The sequence below is a fragment of the Sapajus apella genome, unplaced genomic scaffold (genome assembly GCF_009761245.1).
Source record: "Sapajus apella isolate SASKATOON/1434 unplaced genomic scaffold, GSC_monkey_1.0 scaffold50, whole genome shotgun sequence".
NCBI lineage: Eukaryota > Metazoa > Chordata > Mammalia > Primates > Cebidae > Sapajus > Sapajus apella.
Window position 1 is genome coordinate 8,119,368 of NW_022436990.1, and position 20,702 is coordinate 8,140,069.

A 20,702-nucleotide genomic window follows, 5' to 3' on the forward strand; every position below is an offset into this window, starting at 1 on the left:
CTACCTCTAAATCATTAAGAAAAGATAAAATTGGGCCAGGCGTGGTGGCTCACGCCTGTAATCCAAGCACTTTGGAGGCCAAGGCGGGTGGATCACCTGAGGTCGGGAGTTCAAGACCAGCCTGACCAACATGGTGAAACCCTGTCTTTAAAAAAATTAAGGGCAGGGCGTGGTGGCTCAAGCCTGTAATCCCAGCACTTTGGGAGCCCGAGGTGGGTGGATCATGAGGTCAAGAGATCGAGACCATCCTGGTCAACATGGTGAAACCCCGTCTCTACTAAAAATACAAAAAATTAGCTGGGCATGGTGACGCATGCCTGTAATCCCAGCTACTCAGGAGGCTGAGGCAGGAGAATTGCCTGAACCCAGGAGGCGGAGGTTGCGGTGAGCCGAGATCGAGCCATTGCACTCCAGCCTGGGTAACAAGAGCGAAACTCAGTCCCAAAAAAAAAAAAAAAAAATTAAAAAAATAAAGAAAAGATAAAATTATGTTCAGAATCCTATTTCAGGAGTCTAAGAATGTATGTAATGTTGGCCAGGTGCGGTGGCTCATGCCTGTAATCTCAGCACTTTGGGAGGATGAGGCAGGTAGATCACCTGAGGTCAGGAGTTGGAGACCAGCCTGGCCAACATAGCGAAACCTTGTCTGTACTAAAAATACAAAAATTATCTGGGTGTGGTGGCACATGCCTTTAATCCCAGCTACTTGGGAGGCTGAGGCAGGAGAATTGCTTAGGCATGTTGCCTAGGCTGGTCTTGCGCTCCCAGGCTCAAGCAATCCACCCATTTTGGCATCCCAATGTGCTGGGATTACAAGAATGTGCCACCATGGCCTGTCAGATTTTTAATCTGAGCCATTATGACTTTCTTGTTCTTAAATTTAGTGATTGGCAAAATAGCTCTGTGATTTTTTTTCGTTTAATTTTTATACATAAAGAATAAATTTGCTTCACTATAAATCACAATATCTTTAAATATTTTCAGCAGTTTTCTGGTTGTGGTACCTTCATTTGTTGTGATAAAATACATATTTGGTTTTTATAAAATCACAAAAAATAAGTTGTTTTTTTCGTTTTAGATGGAGTCTCGCTCTGTTGCCCAGGTTGGAGTACAGTAGCAACTGCACTATTGTAAGTTGGCTCACTGCAACTTCCACCTCCCGGGTTCAAGCGATTCTCATGCCTCAGCCTCCAGAGTAGCTGGGACTACAGGCACCGGTCACCAAGCCCTGCTAATTTTTATATTTTTAGTAGAGATGGGGTTTCTTTATGTTTGCCAGGCTGGTCTCCAACTCCTGACCCCAAATGATCCACCCACCTCGGCCTCCCAAAGTGCTGGGATTAGAGTCACTAGCCACCACGCCCGGTCTAAAATAAGTTTTTCTAAAAATCAGTTATAAAGATGCATTTAAGTTTTAAATATTTCATTCTTTAGCCCTTATATCCAAATACTTGGCGTTACATTCTGTTGTTTTCTTTAACTTCATCAACAGTTAGGAAGGTCGCTATGGTGGAATGAGGTAGCTTTTGATGATTGAAGGAGAAATGTAGGTATATGTGTAGAGTACAGAGGGGAAGGCATTGCTAAGTTTCCTGCTAGAAAGTTCTAAAATGTAAATAAAACATATTTTTTTAAAGTAAGATTGATTGTATTTACATTAATAATGGAAAAATGCAGTGTTTTCATGGCACTTTCTAAATTAAAACTTGACTGCCCACTTCTCATGCTAACAAAGTTTGTTGCCATAGAAATTGCCCAAGATTCTTGCTTACAGCCTTAAATGAGTATAATTGCTATTGTTATAGAGTGAAAAGTCCTGACTTATGACTAAGAGATAACCATCATATGACAACTTTAAGTGCATTTACAATTCTAACTCCTTGGAAACAGATTAAGGCAAAGTAGTATTAGATTATTTGTTATTTTTCGAAAGTCAGCATCTCAAATGACACAAGCCATTAGTCATAGCTGAAAACGTTTTGTGTTTTATTTTTGTTTTTGAGACGGAGTTTTGTTCTTGTTGCCTAGGCTGGAGTGCAGTGGCATAATCTTGGCTCACTGCAACCTCGACCTCCCAGGTTCAAGGGATTCTCCTGCCTCAGCCTTCTGAGTAGCTGGGATTACAGGGAGTGCCACCACACTGGCTAATTTTTGTATTTTTAGTAGAGATGGGGTTTCTCCATGTTGGCCAGGCTGGTCTCGAACTCCTGACCTCAGACGATCCACTCACCATGGTCTCCCAAAGTGCTGGGATTACAGGCGTGAGCCACTGCGCCTAGCCTGATTTCTCTTTTGATTTCAGAGCCTTGTCTTCCAACTGCCTGTAGGGCAGGTCTGATTTGATGGTTCATATCTAAAACTGAATGCTTCATTTCCCTCCCAAACCTAATTTAATACCTGGCTACCCCATTTCTGTTCATGACGTTATTATCTTTCTAGTCTCCCAAGCCTGAAACCTTTGAATCATCTCTGACTTTTCCTCTCTCTTCCTTAGTGTGTCATCAAATTATGTCACTAAATATTTCCTCTGAAATATTTCTCCTGTCTTTTCTTCCCTTTTCTTCAGGCTTCCTTTCACTTCATGTTGGATCATTTGTACTCTATGCCTTCTCAACAAGTTTTCCTGTCTCCAGGCACTACCCAGTCCAGTCAGTCTTACACACCATTCCCTCCCAGATTAATCTTTATAAAATGTCAGTTTGGGGAGTCACTCAACATCTAAAAAACCTTCTAGGAACTGTGGCAGAGTCCTCAAGGAAAGAAGACCCCAGAGGCACTGATATTCCAATGAGAATGGAGGCAGTTAATATGTTGTGAGGAGGAAATGTTGATTTAGGGAAGGCCTCCTTGAGGAATGACAAGAGAAGAGAATGGATGGGAGGAAGCTGGGAAATCCCAGGGTTTAGGGAATAGGTTGAGGGGGAAGAGGTGATGCTAAGGAGACTCAGGACAGTTCAGAGGGGTAGGAAGAAAATCAGGAAAGTATGTATCACAGAGACCAAGGTAGAAGATGCCAAGGAGCAGATTGAGTAAGGTGGACTTTCCTGGAGAAGAGTTCTTTGGATTTGTCAATTAGGGGATTAGAATCAAAAGCAGTTTCAGGGGAGTCTAGGGAGTAGAGAGGCTATAGTGAGCTGAAAAATAAGGAGAAATAACACAGATTTCCTTTTAAAAATGTTGGTGAGAACAGAAACAGTGCTGAGGATTGTACTTAATCCCATCCCCCCGCCCCCAAAATGAAATAGGTCTACATTAGTTTATAGCCTAAGGGCAGAAATCTTAGGGTGGAAGGAAAGGTTGACATCAGTTAGAGGACAACTGATTGATTGGAGCAAGATCCCTAAACAGATCTGAGGAGATATAATTCAATCAGGAAAAAAAATCTTTGTCCATTTATAATCATCTCCTTCCTATATATATATTATGGTAGTATATATATGACTAGTATATATATATAGGTTAAGGTACTAGTGTATTATGAAATGACTAGATGAATTTTTGCAGCTTGAAGGGGAAGCAGCTGGATGAAGCATTTTGGGAAACTAGAAATTTTCTGTAACCTCAGCTTGAAAGAGCTAAATCATTCATTGATGTCCAAAGGTGGTGTTTATTATTGCAATGAATATCAGCTGGGGTTTAAGAATATTTTCAGACTGCAAACTAGATGTCTTAGTTTCTTTTGCTGTTGTAACAAATTACCACAAACTTAGTGGTGGGTCAAAAATCCAACACCGGTTTCACCAGGTTCAAATAAAGGTGTAGGCATGGCATTGTTCTCTTAGAGGCCTCTGTAGAAGAATCTGTTTCCTCGCCTTTTCTAGCTTCTAGAGACCACCACAATCCTTGATGTGTGGCCCCCTTGCTCATTCAGAAGGAACAATGTCATATCTCTGACTTTTCTTTAACCATCCCATCTCTCTCTAACCATAGTAGGGAAATGTTCTCCACTTTCAAGGATATATGTGGTTAGATTGGGTCCACCTAGGTAATACAGGCTTCTCTCTCTAAAAGTTCTTCAGCTTAATCACATCCGCAAGTTTCTTTTGCCATGTAATACACATTGACAGGTTATCGGGATTAGGCTGTGGACTTCTCCATTGGCTGTTATTCTGGCTACCACACTGGAACTTAGTGTGAAGTCCTTATTTTAAGAGGAGAGTTTGAAATGGGAAAAAGAAAGGTGTTTAGTATAAAGAAATATGGTTTTTATACTTGAATTGGGCAAGATACTTGTTCTGGTAGATAAACTGGCTCCTATGGGCCATGAATGTAGTGTCTAGATGCTGAGAAGTGATTGAGAAACAGTTTACTGGTAGCTTGAAATGAAATGATCTTTTTTCAGCTGAAAAAAAGAAACTTCAGTTGTGCTAAGGAAATAAGATGGTGTTTCGACACAAACTTTTTTTCTTTTAAGTTAGTGACGGAGTCTTGCTTTGTTGTGTAAGCTGGACTGGAACTCCTGGCCTCAAGTGATCCTCTTATCTTGGCCTCCCAAAGTCTTAGGATTACAGGTGTGAACCACCACACCCATCCCAAACATATGAATTAGAGAAAATTGAGCAGTTATGACTCTTGGCTTCCAGGTATGATGATGGCAACAAAAATAAAAAGGAGAAAATCCTAATCCTAAAGAAACCTGTAGTATTAGCATGTTTCCCCAGGAACTCTTAGATTAGAATTTAGCAAAAATATTTTCAGACCTGGGTTCTGAATTATAACTGTCTTAGTTCTATCTCTCCTTCCATAACGGCCAAGTAGTCTGTGGATACAGGCATTGCAATGTGAGGATTCTTCTTTGTAAAGCACATTGTAAGTTATTGGAGTCAAAACAGTTTTTATGTCTGATTATTCCTTATATGTTTTATTTTTAAAAACAATAATAAATCTATCTGGCTAAACATAGTATGATTTGTTTTGTAAGTTGGTAAATAACTATAAGCATAGGTAATCTAGATAGAATTTTTCAGAAATGTATAATCTAAGTTCTATTTCCAGGTTAAGATGAAAGCAGCCTATCTGACTGTATTTATGTCACTATAATCAATTAAATTTTTATTTTATATATACATGTAAACATTTATCTACCCAACAGTTATGTATTGAACTCCTATCTTGGGAAAGGCATTATGGCAGGGCCTGTAAAATATTTAACACAGATTTTTTTTTTAACTTTCTATTTGCAGTTCTAGCCTTTATATTTCCAATTGTGAAATGAAAGATTTTATTATATCAGCTATCTGTCCTGATTGCCTCTTTACCTTCTAACGTCTGTATCTTTAAATTTTTTATTCATCTTTCAATAGTTAAAAGTTTCCCTTTCATCCCTGTCTGCTAGCCCCTAGCCACCCCTTTCACAGAAGCAACCAGTGTGTTATTTTCTTATATATTCCTCCAGATGTATTTTATGTATCAGGCACATATATATATATATATATAATTTTTCTTTTTTTTGAGATGGAGTCTGGCTCTGTCACCCAGGCTGGAGTGCAGTGGCAAGATCTCGGCTCACCGCAACCTCCGCCTCCTGGGTTCAAGCGATTCTCCTGCCTCAGCCTCCTGAGTAACTGGGATTACAGGCACCCACCACCACACCTGGTTAATTTTTGTATTTTTAGTGGAGATAGGGTTTCTCCATGTTGGCCAGGCTGGTCTCAGACTCTCAACCTCAGATGATCCGCCCGCCTCGGCCTCCCAAAGTGCTGGGATTACAGGCATGAGCCACTGCACCCAGCCTATAATATTTTTTTAAAAACCATACACACTTTTCTGTACCTTGTTTTTTTTCTTCTTCTTCTTTTTTTTGAGATGGAGTTTCACTCTTGTTGCCCAGGCTGGAAGGCAATGGCACAATCTCGGCTCACTGCAACCTCTGCCTCCTGGGTTCAAGCGATTCTACTGCCTCAGCCTCCTAAATAGCTGGGATCACAGGCATGCACCACCATGCCTGGCTAATTTTTATATTTTTAATAGAGGCAGGGTTTCTCCATGTTAGTCAGGCTGCACTCAAATTCCTGACATCAGGTGATCCACCTGCCTCAGCCTTCCCATAGTGCTGAGATTACAGGCGTGCACCACCACGCCTGGCTAATTTTTGTATTTTTAGTAGAGATGGGGTTTCAACATGTTGGCCAGGCTGGTCTCAAACTCCTGACCTCAAGTGATCTGTCCACCTCGGCCTCCCAACATGGTTTTTTATGTTTTAAAAGCCATTTGTGCTTCCTTTTCCATTTCTCTTGGGTTATTGTGATTTATTATTATTTATAGGAGCTCTTTATATATTAGGGAAATTAACCCTTTGTCAGTGAGTTGCAAATATTTTTTTCCCCAGTTTGTTATTGTCTTTCAACTTTGTAGTAGCTTTTTGCTGTTGTTGTTGCTGTTGTTTGAGATGGAGTCTTATCCTGTCGCCCAGGAGGATAGAGTGCACTGGCATGATCTTGGCTTACTGCAACCTCTTCCTGCCAGGTTTAAGTGATTCTCGTGCCTTAGACTCTCTGAGTAGCTGAGATTACAGGCGCCTGCCACCAAGCCCGGCTAATTTTGTATTTTTGGTAGAGACGGGGTTTTGCCATGCTGGCCAGGCTGGTTTTGAACTCCTGACTTCAGGTGATCGCCCCGAGTTAGTGTCCCAAAGTGCCCGGATTACAGGTATGAGCCACTGACCCAGTCTGTGGTAGCTTTTGTATTCGGAACTTTATTTTATTTTCTTCTTTCTTTCTTTTATTTTAGAAGCTATAGCTCCAGATATTTTATTTTTGAGACAGGGCCTCACTCTGTTGCCCAGGCTGGAGTGCAGTGGAGAGATCTTGGCTGGCTCACTGCAGCCTCAACCTCCCCGGCTCAAGTGATCCTCCCACCTCAGACTCCAGAGTAGTGGGTGCGACCACACCTGGCTAATTTTTGTATTCTTAGTAGAGATGGGGTTTCACCATGTTGCCCAGGCTGGTTTTGAACTCCTGTACTCAAGTGATCCACCTGCCTCGGCCTCCCAAAGTACTGGGATTATAAGCATGAGCCACTGTGCCCAGCCTAAATTTTTATTTTGTTGAATTATATATTGTGTATTTTCTCTTATAAGTTGGCTTTCCTTATTTGAGATAATTTTTAAAAAATCTTCCATGGTGGCCGGGCTCATGCCTGTAATCCCAACACTTTGGGAGGCTGAGGCAGGCAGATCACGAGGTCAGGCGAAACCCCATCTCTATTAAAAATACGAAAATTAGCTGGGCACGGTGGCACGTTCCTGTAATCCCAGCTACTTTGGAGGCTGAGGCAGGAGAATTGCTTGAACCGGGATCTGCACTCCAGCAAGACTCTGTCTCAAAAAAACAAAACAAAGCAAAACAAAATTTCCATAGTATCTTTAGTACTTTTATGATTAACCTTCTTAATCATTACAAGTTCTAAATTGTTCAGTGGATATTATAGGGTTCCCTGTTTCAGTTTATATTGAGCTAGATTAGCAAGTAAGTCCTATGGAAATATAGAACAGTAGTAAGAATCTTGGATTCTGGAGTTGATAAGACTTGAATTCAGGCCTTTCTGTTTCTGAACTGTATGGTTTGGGGCATACTAGTTAATTAACCTCTCAGAGCCTCACTGGCTTCATCTGTAAAATGGTGATAAGTACTTCTTAGTTTGAGGTGAAAATTGCGTAAGATGAGATGATTCCCTTAAAGTGCTTAGCACAATCCTTGATAAGTTGGAAACATGCATTAAATGTAAAGTATTACTCTGATAAAGATGATGACCATAGACTATTCTTTTAACTTCTACTACCATCCCATAATTCATGACTCTAATCAGAAGGGGTTGAATAAAAAGATATATTCCCAATTTGCCCACATTACCACTTCAGCATCAACAGTCCGAGCACAGTACTTCTCAACCTTGGCAGTCTATTAAATTACCTGAGTAGATTTTTAAACTCTCAATTCCTGGGTCTCTCTATCCTAGAGACCTGGGGCCTGGATATGGCCCACGCACCAGTATGTTTCAAAAACCCTTCAGGTGATTCCACTGGGCAGCCAAGTTCTAGAACCGCTATTCTAACACTAGGCCAGTGGTTTCAGATATAAAGGAAAATACATTCATTGCTTCTAAATAACAGTACTGTATGTAGAAACCTTTTATGGGTAAAATGCCATGAATTTGTTAGGAAGACATTAAAAAGAACACAGAAGACTTGAGACAAATGTTAGAGATATGTGAGAAAAGGAATTACAAAACTAAAGATGTTCCTTGTACATTTTGCATCTTAGAGAAGCTTGGGGCAGCTATACTGTAAGTATTTTTATAATGTCGATAAGAGGTAAAGGAAATGAAATTTTCTATCTGTTAGATGTGTTAATGGAAGCATGGAGATAGGCCAGCTGTCCAATTAGACAACTTTTTGAATTTTTTTTTTTTTTTTTTTGAAATGGAGCCTCACTCTGTCACCCAGGCTGGTGTGCAGTGGCATGATCTCAGCTCATTGCAGTCTCTGCCTTCCGGGTTCAAGTGATTCTCCTACTTCAACCTCCCAAGTAGCTGGGATTACAGGCACACACTACCATGCCTGGCTAATTTTTGTACTTTTAGTAGAGACGGGATTTTGCCATGTTGGCCAGTCTGGTCTCGAACTCCTGACCTCAGGTGATTCCTGCCTGGCACTACCCCCCCACCCCACTCCCTCCCAAAGTGCTGGAATTATAGGTGTGAGCAGCCACAACTGGCCTATGATTTTTATTACACTATTGCTTTCCCGGATGATTCTCAAAAATAATTCTTTTTTTTTTTTTTTAATTTAGCAGATCTACCAGCACATCAAAAGTAATTCTTTTTATTTTTTAATGTTAAGGACACAGCTACAACAAAATTATTTCTAATCATCAGTAATATAGCTTATCCCTATATGCATTTTAGGACTTTAAGAAGGATTTATAATGGTATGTTAGCTCATTAATGGGGTGTGAGTAGGGTATATAAGAAAGGTAGCTATTATAGAATCCAAAGAAAGAACAGTGTGGTCTAAAGAGATGGACTGGACAAGGAGAGTCAGGAGGCCTGGATTCTAGTTCCGCAGCTTCAGTTTTCTCAGGTGCAAAATGGAGGAATTAAGAGGGCCCAAAGGTTTCTTTCAGCTGTAAGTAATTACTGTGTCTCTCAGCCTTTCTGAGAAAGGCTTTAGCCATACTGCTAAAGCCTTTCTTAAGTTAATCAGTCAATATTAAGAGAAGCTGCAGGAACATTGTTCTAGCTAAGCTTTAAAAACATATTCTGGGCCAGGTGCGGCTGTTTGTGCCTGTAATCCCAGGACTTTGGGAGGCCAAGGTGAGTGGATCACCTTAGGTCAGGAGTTCCAGACCAGCCTGGCCAATATGGGGAAACCCCCATTTCTACTAAAAATACAAAAATTAGCTGGGTATGGTGGCGGGTGCCATAATCCCAGCTATTCGGGATGCTGAGGCAGGAGAATCACTTGAACCCAGGAGTCGGAGGTTGCAGTGAGCTGAGGTCATGCCCCAGCCTGGGCGACAGAGCGAGACTCTGTCTCAAAAATTAAAAATAAAAATTATATTCCATAGTCATTTTTTTTTTTGATGGAGTTTCGCTCTTGTTGCCCAGACTGGAGTACAATGGCATGATCTTGGCTCACTGCAACCTCTGCCTCCTGGGTTCAAGTGATTCTCCTACCTCGGTCTCCTGAGTAGCTGGGATTACAGGAGTGCGCCACCACACCTGGCTAATTTTGTATTTTTTGTAGAGACAGGGTTTCATCATATTGGGCTGGCTGGTCTTGAACTCCTGACCTCAAATGATCCACCCACCTCGGCCTCCCAAAGTGTTGGCATTACAGGCATGAGCCACCACGCCTGGCCTATAGTCTTGTTTTGTCTTTACTTCTAAGGCAGTATAACATGTCTCAAAACTGATATTTTAATCAAACTATGTCTTGATAGTATTAGATTGATATATGTCCTGCCTAACTAGAATATTCACGTTTTACATTGGTGTCTTCATGCAGAAGGGTGACTAATGGAGATTTATGGGGTTGCCGCTTGAGACTGGCAAGGATATGTTGGAGCATTGAGTTGTCTGTTGTCCTTCAAATCATGCCCTGTGGATGACTTCATTTACGACTGATCCTGGGGTCTTCCTTCTACATTTTATTCTAATATTTTCTACTTCTCTTTTTGCATTATATTACTCATGATCATCAGGACTAAACATAATTCTTGCATTTGTTGTATTTGCATCATCTCCTTCCTATAAGCTTATACATTTTTTGAAGCCAGGATACATTATTTACATTGTATCCCTTACCTGTGCTAGTACAGTGTCCTGGCACACAAAAGGAGTTTGATATATGTTTAATTAAATTGTTAAAAAATAATTTTGGCTGGGCGTGGTGGCTCACACCTGTAATTCCAGCACTTTGGGAAACTGAGGTGGGTGGATTATGAGGTGAGGAGTTCAAGACCAGCCTGGCCAACATAGTGAAACCCCATCTCTGCTTAAAAAAAAAAAAATACAAAAATTAGCTGGGCATGGTGGCACACGCCTAGCTACTCAGGAGGCTAAGGCAGGAGAATCACTTGAATCCAGGAAGCAGAGGTTGCAGTGAGCCAAGATTGCATCACTGCACTCCAGCCTGAGTGGCAGAGCAAGACTCCGTCTCAAATAAATAAATAAATAAATTTAATATCATTACTTTCTCTTTTTTGTGCCACTTTAGCTTTCACAATTTCCTTGACAATATTTCCAAAAAAAAATGTTTTTCACAAAGTCCTATGTCATGACAGTATCCTTTAACTACTTGCTGAATACAGCAATAAGCTTTTTATTCTCAAAAGCCAAGAAGTAATAATTAACAAAACAAGGAAGTAATCATGGTACCAAAATACAGAAATAGGTCATAAGGTAGGTAAACTCTTAGTTGTGAATGTGTAGAATACTTTAAATGTTATTTTATGAGGTAGTTTAGGTATGATATTCATTTGATTAAGTATTATAAACACACTGAAACTAAACTTTTGAACATGTTAATTATAATTTTCTAAACTTACATTGTTCTGAAATAATGAACAACTGTATATCATTAATTAAATGTCACAAATCATTAAAACAAACCCTATGTACATAATTAAAAGAAATTAGTTATGGTAGTATTTAAATTTGAGTATGATCATGGGAAAACTAAGTATGATAGCTTTTGATGAAACAGAATAAAATTTTTAGTATAAGAAAAAATCCAACTTAATAATTTGTAATTAATAATGACTTTTGATCATAATTTTAACAATTTAAATGACTTATCAAACAGTAAGATCTAATATAAATATTGAAGTATTCAGAGAGAGTTTCATCTGTGTTTAATTTAACTGTTAAGTTGGGATTTTGAGTTGTGAGGGTGATGCTTCAATACAGGTTGAAAATTATCCATTCTCCCAGTCCCCCTTTTGAGTTTACCTTTGTGGGCTCTAAATTTTTCACCTGGTAAATCAATAAATACTTTCTAGGCGGGGAGTTCTAACTTATCATTCAGTATACTAGTTGGAGACAGGGTTAAAACACCAAATCTTGGCCAGGTGCGGTGACTCACGCCTGTAAGCCCAGCACTTTGGGAGGCCGAGGTGGACGGATTACCTGAGATCAGGAGTTTGAGACCAGCTTGACCAACATGGTGAGACCCCTGTGTCCACTAAAAATACAAAAAAAATAGCCGGGTGTGGTGCTTGGCGCCTGTAATCCCAGCTACTTGGGAGGCTAAGGCAGGAGAATCGCTTGAACCCGGGAGGCGGCGGTTGCAATGAGCAGAGATCGCACCACTGCACTCCAGCCTGGGCAACAAAGTGAAACTCTGTCTCAAAATAATAATAATAATAAAAAAGAAAAAATCACCAAATCTGTAAACTCTTAAAGAGTTTATCCAAAGTATATACTTACTACTGAGAGCATTTTCAAACTTCTGTGACTTCAAGACTTGTACAGTTAAGGTACATTTATAGTATTAATGAATTTTAAAACACCCAAAGAACAGTGCCTTTCACAAAGGTTTATTTTGCTAGCTGTATGAACAGTTAAGACCAGCGTGAAAGAAGATCAAAAATAGTAACTCTTGATTTAGATTTCCTACATTTTCTGCTTCAAAGTACAAAGGTACTTAAATTAGAAGTTATAAAACTGATCCCACATTTTTTGTGTAATCATTTCGCAGTATTGGTAATAATAAGAAATAACGTCTAATGACTATGCTTCAAACTTACTTTTAGACTCATTCTTACATACTAATTTGCAAATAAGCAAACGTTAAGGACTATATCAAAAAAGGCTTTAAAACATAGCTAGTGAAAATTTGAGTTCTAGTTTCTTAAATTCCATTGAATTCAAAGGTCACATGTATAATGTACATTAAAATTGTTTTCATAAATAAAAATTACTGATATGGGAAAGCTGCTTTAGGAGAATTTTCTCTAGTAAATCCATGATCCTTAAAATTCTAATTGAATATTGATCCTTAGCAAACACTTACAGCAGTGTAAATATTACTTTTCAAAGGTGCGTTAGTTTCAAGAATGCTGGGGTCCTACAGGCATGATGACACTTTGTAACATATACTTTAAAAAAAAAAAATCTTTTCTTCTGCTCCCTAAATCTCTGAAGTGCCGTAAGTATTGAACAGAACTGATGTGAAGGTATCTTCTGTTCGAGCTGGATGTTTACACATGCAAAGTATTTTTGAAGATATGGATTCTAATTTGGAAGAAGAAACATAGCAAAAAATTTTATTTCTTATTCATTTATTTTCACATCTTTAAAATACAAGTTAAATCGTAATTGGAATGCCTTTTCCTATCGTGTAGTCAAACGTTGGTACCAGACTTGAAGGCTTTACTTTGTTAGCCATGTGTTTATGAACCCCCAGCGCTTTCCCTAGATCTTTTGGCTGATAATCTCAAACATGGAGGATGCTTCTGAATCTTCACGAGGGGTTTGCTCCATTAATTAATAATGTAGCTCTCCCAGGCTCTCCGCTGTCTCTTCCTGTATCAGTGACAGGCTGTAAAAGTCATCGAGTAGCCAATAAAAAAAAAGGTAGAAGCGAGGAGTGAAAAGCTCCTCCCAATAGCTCTTCCTCCTTCAGAGCCGAAAGTAGATCAGAAACTTCCCAGGAGCTCCGAGAGGCGGGGAAGTGGCGGTGGGACGCGATTCCCCGCGCGAAGTCGGGCAGTGGCAGCGGGAGAAGCGGCGGCCGGGGGCGCTGCGGGGCCGGCGAGAGGCGGTCCCCCGGGAGGACGGGGTCTCCCCTCGGTGCCTTTGTAGTGGCGAAGGTGGACAAGTGGCCGTCGGCGCGTTCGCAGGTGAGGGTCGCTCGGGAGCCGGCCGGCGCCGGCGGGGAAGTGGAGGCGAGCCGGGAACAAAGCGTAGCAGCGCCGGGGTCCGCCCGCAGCGAGCGCCCTGGCGGCGTTGGGCCGGCCGGCTGCGCGCCGAGCACGTTGTGAGCCTGGCGGCGGCGGCGGACGAAAAACCAGCCCTGGGGGAGGGGGCCGCCGCCGCTCCCGCACTGCCCCCCGCGGCGGGGCGTCCTGCCCCATTGTGAGCCGCGGCGGGGCGAGGGGAGGTCGGGCGCGCTCGGAGGGTAGGGGCGGCGGCGGCTCCGCTCGCCGGGAGCCGGGACAGCGGCAGGAACGAACTCGGCTCCGGTAGCGGCCGCGGCGCGTCAGTCACACAAAAGGCAGCCGAGCTGCTTTCCCCGGCGCGCGGACCGGCCCACGCTGCCGCCGAGCGCTCCCCACCTTACCGGCTTTCCTTTCCCTCCAATTCTGATAGGGAAGCGGGGCCGGCGCGGGCTGCGGAGGGTCTGGGCGAGCCCGCGGGCGGACGGGAGATGCCGCTGCTACACCGAAAGCCGTTTGTGAGACAGAAGCCGCCCGCGGACCTGCGGCCCGACGAGGAAGTTTTCTACTGTAAAGTCACCAACGAGATTTTCCGCCACTACGAGTAAGAGCCGGGCGGGGCGCGGGGCCGCGGGGGGTGAGGGGTCTCCCTCCCAGCGCCCTTTTGTCTCTCTCTCCTTTTCCTCGCCGGGGGCTTCTGGCGGGGCGACTGGAAGGTGACGGGTGGCCCTGGGCCCGCGGTTCTCTGCCTGCTAGTCTCGACCTGGAGAACGCGCGGGGCCAACTGGCGGCGGCGCGTGTGGGGAGCGCGGCTCGGTCCGGGCGGAGGAGGCTGGGGTCCCCGGGCGGCCTCGGGGACCACTCCTGGCCGCTGCTGACGCCCTCCCGCCCTCTCTGCCGCGGGGCGGCGGAAACTCCCCGCCTCGCCCCTCCCCGCCGCGGCCACACGCGCACTCCAGGGCCAGTTCCGGGATCCCCGCCCGGCGGCCGAGGGGATCCCCGCTAGGGTCAGCGACGCGGGGCCGCGGTCCCTGGGCTGGGGAAGGGAATTCCTGCGGCGGTGGGCAGGAAGCGGCTGGGCTGGGCTTCGTGTTCTCAGTTGGGAGTGGGATCTGACGTTGGAGCTGCCTGGGGCAGGGGAGACAGGAGCGGAGTTAAGACTCGCTCTAGACGGGAAGGAGGGGGCGTCCCTGCGGGCCCGGGGCGGAGGGCACTGGGCGCGAGAGCCTCCGCCGGGGCCTCGGGTCCTGCGCTGCTAGGCCTTGGAGTGCGACTCGAGCCGCGCTCTCTGTCACCGCCTCTTCTTGGTGACTAACTCTCGTCTCCGGGGAACTCAGCGTCTCCGCCCCCGGGAGACCAGTGAGGAAGAAGTCGCGGCTAGGCGAGGGGAAGAGGAAGGGGGAAGAAGCAGGGCCTTGGGCGCCCCTCGTTTTCACTTTCGCGTAGCCTAGAGCGCGGCGGTGGGTGTTGGGAGGGGGGTGGTTAAGGCAAGTTCAACTTCAGACTCAGCCAGTCGCCTCTTTATCCCCCTGCGCATGTGGGCTGCCTGACATGTGCCACTCGCTATTGTTTTGATAAGAACGCCGAGCTGCTGCTGGTGTAGTTTCAGCGCCTACATTTTCAGCCCGTGGCCTGATTTATCCCAAGAGATCTTGTCGTGTGACACGAAGCAGGGGGGTGTGTTTTAGCGACTTGTGTTTAAACAGGATCTCTTAGTGAGAACCTGAATTGTTTAATCACTCAGTGTGATCCTCTCTTTTTCTTATGCTTTATCCTCTCCACTCAAAAGGAATCCCTTTGTGGCTTGGAAACCAAGTGTAATGCAGCCAAATAAAGTCGAGTGTAGGGAGTCACCTTTTCTGAGTGGGAGCTTGACTGAGGGAGGGTTTTGGGCAAACAACACCTGTCTAAGAAATGAATAGTGAGGTTAAGACAGTTCCTTTGAGCATTTATTTTAAGTAAACCTTTTTCTTCAGCTCTACAGAAAGTTACCCATTAAACATGTTATATGTAGAGAAGAAGACACAGTACTTGTCATCAGACAGTACTTTTAAGTAGGAGTGCACGTCTCACTCTCCTGTAGAGACTTGTTTTGTTACTCAAAAACTAGTTAAGTGAACTTGGATTAGGTAATTGGACAAGGATTTTTTTTTTTTTTTTTTTTTGAAGGATTTTAAAGCTACAGTTCTTGCTAACAATTACGATCTCTTAAAGAACTTAAGAGTACCAATAAAATAGTAAATAAGCTTAAATTTCAAATTGTTTTCTTCTTCCATATAAGCAGTCTTTTAAGATGCTTTTCTCACTTTAGAGGATAGGATGAATATGGTTGTTATCCTTTGTGAATTAAATCCTGTTAATGCACTTTGGTTCTTGAGCTGAATTACTCTAACCATGGAGAAATCTGAAATGCTGAAATACAGAAGATTTTTCGCATTCTAGAACTATCTATTTTCCACTATTTTTATTTATTTACTTATTTTGAGACAGGGTCTCACTCTGTCACTCAGGCTGGAGTGCAGTGGTGCATCTTGGCTCACTACAGCCTCAGCCTCCTGGGCTCAAACAATCTCCTCCACCCCACCTTACCACCTTAGCCTCCTGAATAGCTGGGATTGCAGGTGTGTGCCACCACTCTGGCTAATTTTTGTATTTTTGTAGAGATGGGGTTTCGCAGTGTTGCCCAGGCTGGTCTTGAATTCCTGAGTTCAAGTGATCTGCCTGCCTCAGTCTCCTAAAATGCTAGGGTTACAGGTGTAAACCACCACCCCCACTTGTATCTTCCATTAAGGAACTGATGCTAAGCACAGTGGTGCACGCCTGTAATCCCAGCACTTTGGGAGGCCGAGTCAGGTGGATCACGAGGTCAGGAGACTGAGACCATCCTGGCTGACATGGTGAAACCCCATCTCCACTAAAAATATAAAAAAATCAGCCGGGTGTGGTGGCACACACCTGTAATTCCAGCTACTGAGGAGTCTGAGGCAGAATCGCTTGAACCCAAGAGGCAGAGCTTGCGGTGAGCCAAGATCGTGCCACTGCACTCCAGCCTGGGCCACAGAGCAAGACATTGTCTAAAAAAAAAAAAAAAAAAATTAAGGAACTGTATCCTTTGTAGTCATAGGGCATTTAAACATTTTAAATAACTAGATTTTTATTTTCAATTTTTGTTTTTTCCCTTCTGCTGAAGTGGTAGGGCTTTTGGAAATTACAAGCAGTCCCAGAGAGATTATTGGTTTGGAAGCAAAGGTATTTGATTATTTACCCTGAATTAAGCAGTATTGTTGATGTTCTTAGGTTTCTATGACTGAACAAAAAGAATTTTGACAATATTGGAAGAAGACTGCCATTATGTTAAATTTTGAATTACCTTTTTTCTCATAAATGATTACAAAGAGATCTTTCCAAAAATACATTCCTGGTACATGGTATATGGTGGTCTGTAGCATGGTAATCTGACCTTTGGAACAACTCTGGAAAAACTAGGAAGGAAACCTCTGCAGGCCACTGTTACATTGCATGTGGGATAGCCACCCCAAAACAAACAACAACAAAAAAAGCACCTGTTTTCACTTGTTAAATCATCAACTGGTTTATGTGAATTTGTTTGAAGACTAGCTTTTTAGTGTATTATTCTGAATATTTTTCCTCTGTATTTCTCTGAAGACCACTATGCTCACTTATTTGCTTGCATTTTTTATTTCTTGAATATGTTTCTCTAATCAGCTTAAAAAAGGTTTTCTACACCTTCTAGCCTTATTCACTTCCCAACACAATACAAAGTAACTTGCCTGTAATCGTGGTTAGTAGAGGTTGCCAGTGACTTTTTTTTTTTTTTTTGAGATGGAGTTTCGCTCTTGTTGGCCAGGCTGGAGTGCAGTGGTGCGATCTTGGCACACTGCAACCTCTGCCTTCTGGGTTCAAGCAATTCTCCTGACTCAGTCTCCTGAGTAGCTGGTATTACAGGCGTCTGCCACCATGCCCAGCTAATTTTTTATATTTTTAGTAGAGACAGAGTTCCACCATGTTGGGCAGGCTGGTCTCAAACTCCTGACCAAAGGTGATCCGCCTGCCTCTGTCTCCCAAAGTGCTGGGATTACAGGTGTGAGCCTCTGCACCTGGCCACCAGTGACCTTTCAATTGCTAAATAGTTTTCTGTCTCTATCTTACTTGATGTAATAGCCTGCTTCCTTTTTGTCCTTCTAAGCAGCAATGGCCACTCCCTCCCTTTTATCTAGTGTAGCATCTCCTGTTATTGCCTTGTCATGCAGTGTATTTGTTGCCTCACTTTTTTTTTCTTTCTGAGATGGAGTCTTGCACTGTCACCCAGGCTGGAGTGCAGTGGCGCGATCTTGGCTCACTGCAACCTCTGCCTCCCAGGTTCAAGCAGTTCTTTGCCTCAGCCTCCCAAGTTGCTGGGATTACAGGCACTCTCCACAACGCCCAGATAATTTTTGTATTTTTAGTAGAGATGAGGTTTCATCATGTTAGCCAGGATGGTCTCAATATCCTGACCTTGTGATACACCGGCCTTGGCCTCCCAATGTACTGGGATTACAGGCATGAGCCACCGCACCTGGCCTGTTTCCTCACATTTTGTCTTCTGCAAGAACCTGAACTGTTTGAGACAGCGACAATGAACAGTATGCATCTTTAGTGATTATAGAGCACAAACCTCTTACTGCATTCTTTTTAACTAATTGCTAACTCTTGTTTGACCTGCTTTCATAGGTAAAGAAGACTCAATAGCCCATCAACTATAGACAAATGCATAAGCTAAGGTGCATAATTTAGCCTCTTAAATCTGATTTATTCTGGCTGGGTATGGTAGCTCATGCCTATAATCCGGCATTTTGGAAGGCCAAGATGGGAGGATCACTTGAGGCCAGGAGTTTGAGATCAGCCAGGTCAAAACAGTAAGACCCTTGTTTCTACAAAAATAAAAGTGTTCTGCAATTTTGGCTGGCTGACAACAATTTTGTTTATTTTTGGCTGTGGATTGTTAAAAAATGGAACAGTCAGGTCTGAATACCAGAAATTCTAGACTTGAGGGATAGGAAAATGATTTTTTGTATTACCTAGTAATATATAATCTGATCAATAAAATATAATATAAAGTATAATCTGATCAATAAAATATTTTTTAGCCATGTAGGCACTTGGAATTGGGATATATTTCCCATCTTTGAATGAGTCCAGCCTTCCATACAAAATGTATGACTCTGTTTCACAACATCACTAACAGGTGGTCCAAATTATGTTTCACCCTGGCTTTTCATTGAAAGGTTTGACTAGCTTTTAAAGCATCCTATTTTCATTGTTCAAATGCTCTTCCTTGTTAATAAGTCAACCCTTTCAGCAGCCTCTTTTTACAGATGAGGAAACTGAAGTTGGGGTGGAGGGTAAATCCAACATTACAGTGTCTAAAATTATTTGGTAACTGTTAATTGTTAGAATCTAATATCATGATTCTAGAATTTATGCTCTTTTTACTGTTTACTATCACACAGTGCTTATTATGGAAAATTCTTCCTAATATTTGTTGAAGTATGCACTAAGAAAATAAGGGCATTGCCAGGAATTCAAACTGGCTGCTTAGATCTTTGTGTAGATACCACTGTACTGTCTGCTTAGACATTTGGTTTTTTACTATACCCCAAGTGATTAAGCTCTAGATATTAAATGGACATACCATAACACCATCAATTTGTAGTGGGGAAGAATGTTTTTCATCCTGACCAATTTCTATACTAATGGTCAGTTATGTGTGATATCTAGTTATAATCAAAGGCTATTTGGTTAGCATGGGGTTTTCAAAGAAAGTTGGATAATTTTTATAGCTAGTGTCTTATTTATTTATTTTTAAAATGGGGTTTCTCCATGTTGGTTAAGCTGGTCTCAAACTTCCAACTTCAGGTGATCCACCTGCCTTAGCCTCCCAAAGTGCTGGGATTACAGGCGTGAGCCACCACGCCTGGCCAGCTGGTGTCTTTAAATGAGCTGTTTAGCTTCTCTTTAAGGAATAAGCCTGCCACATGGTCCTGATACTTGGATCCATGAGTCCTTTTTTTCCTGGATGGTATAGCAGAAATTCCTAAACGCTTTTCTTTTTGAGTTTTATCTTTTATCTATGTAGCAGACTACTGTGTTTTAAATGCTTCCTTTCTTCAGACTCCCTGGCTCAAGCAATTCTCCTGCCTCAGCCTCCTGAGTAGCTGGGATTACAGACACATGCCACCACACCCAGCTAATTTTTGTATTAGTAGAGACAGGATTTCTCCATGTTGTCCAGAATGTTCTCAAACTCCTGACCTCATGATCCACCCGCCTTGGCCTCCCAAAGTACTGGGATTACAGGTGTGAGCCGCTGAGCCTGGCCAGTAGAATTTGTTGTTTCCTACACTTGCCCTCAGGAGCTGGCAAGAAGAAATATCTTTAGATGTTTGAGATAGTTCTGTCTCTTTCTGCTCCCATTCCCAATGTCTAACTTTCTCTCAGGAAAACATGTTTCTCTGACATTGTTTCTCTACCATACTGGCTATTCTAGGATTTCTCTGCACATGGTGGTTCCTGTACAATAAGAATTGATACTCTTTATTGAGTACGCTTACATTTTAGGGGCATTCATTTGCTAAGAATTATCTCATTTGATTTTCACATTGACATTCATAGAGGAGCCAAATTTAGAGAGGTTGTGTAACTTATCCAAAGTTATATTCTTTTTTTTTTTTTTTTAAAGACCGGGTTTCACCATGTTGGTCAGGCTGAACTCCCAACCTCAGGTGATCCGCCCGCCTTGGCCTCCAAAGTGCTTGGATTACAGGCATGAGCCACCACACCCGGCCTCAAAGTTGCTTTTTTTTTTTCTAAGATGGGGTTTCACCATATTGTGAGGCTGGTCTTGAACTCCTGACCTCAGGTGATCTGCCCACCTCAGCCTCCCAAAGTGCTGGGATTACAGACGTGAGCTACCGCGCCCGGCTAAAGTTGCATTCTTAAAGTAAAGCTGGGATTCAGACATGTTTCTCTCTCCTTCATATATATATATATATATATATATATATATATATATATATATGTGTGTGTGTGTGTGTGTGTGTGTGTGTGTGTGTGTGTGTATTTCTCTTTCATATTTATATGTATATGCATATATGTATATGCTCTATATATAGCTCTATATGTATATCTATATATAGAATGTATACATATACATACATATGTATATATATGCAAGGGCCAAAAAACACACTCTTTATATAGATATGTATACACACACACACTCTCTCTCTCTCTCTCTCTATATATATATATATATATATATAT

General features: G+C 42.5%; 1 protein-coding gene across 4 annotated transcripts in view; it reads left to right on the forward strand.

Annotated features, from left to right (window-relative positions):
* The first annotated feature begins 13,206 nt into the window (after nucleotides 1-13,206).
* The window catches only part of BAZ1A (bromodomain adjacent to zinc finger domain 1A), a 116,393-nt gene continuing 108,897 nt past the window's right edge, over nucleotides 13,207-20,702 (forward strand). Inside the window, exons 1-2 of one of the 4 annotated variants that reach the window (XM_032242571.1) lie at nucleotides 13,207-13,343; nucleotides 13,813-13,983. In XM_032242571.1, coding sequence (XP_032098462.1) covers nucleotides 13,871-13,983 — 113 coding nt within the window. In that variant the 5' untranslated portion in view covers nucleotides 13,207-13,343; nucleotides 13,813-13,870. Of the gene's footprint in view, nucleotides 13,344-13,803; nucleotides 13,984-18,296; nucleotides 18,625-20,702 lie in introns of those variants that run through there. The other 3 variants (XM_032242573.1, XM_032242570.1, XM_032242574.1) reach the window with 3 other exon arrangements.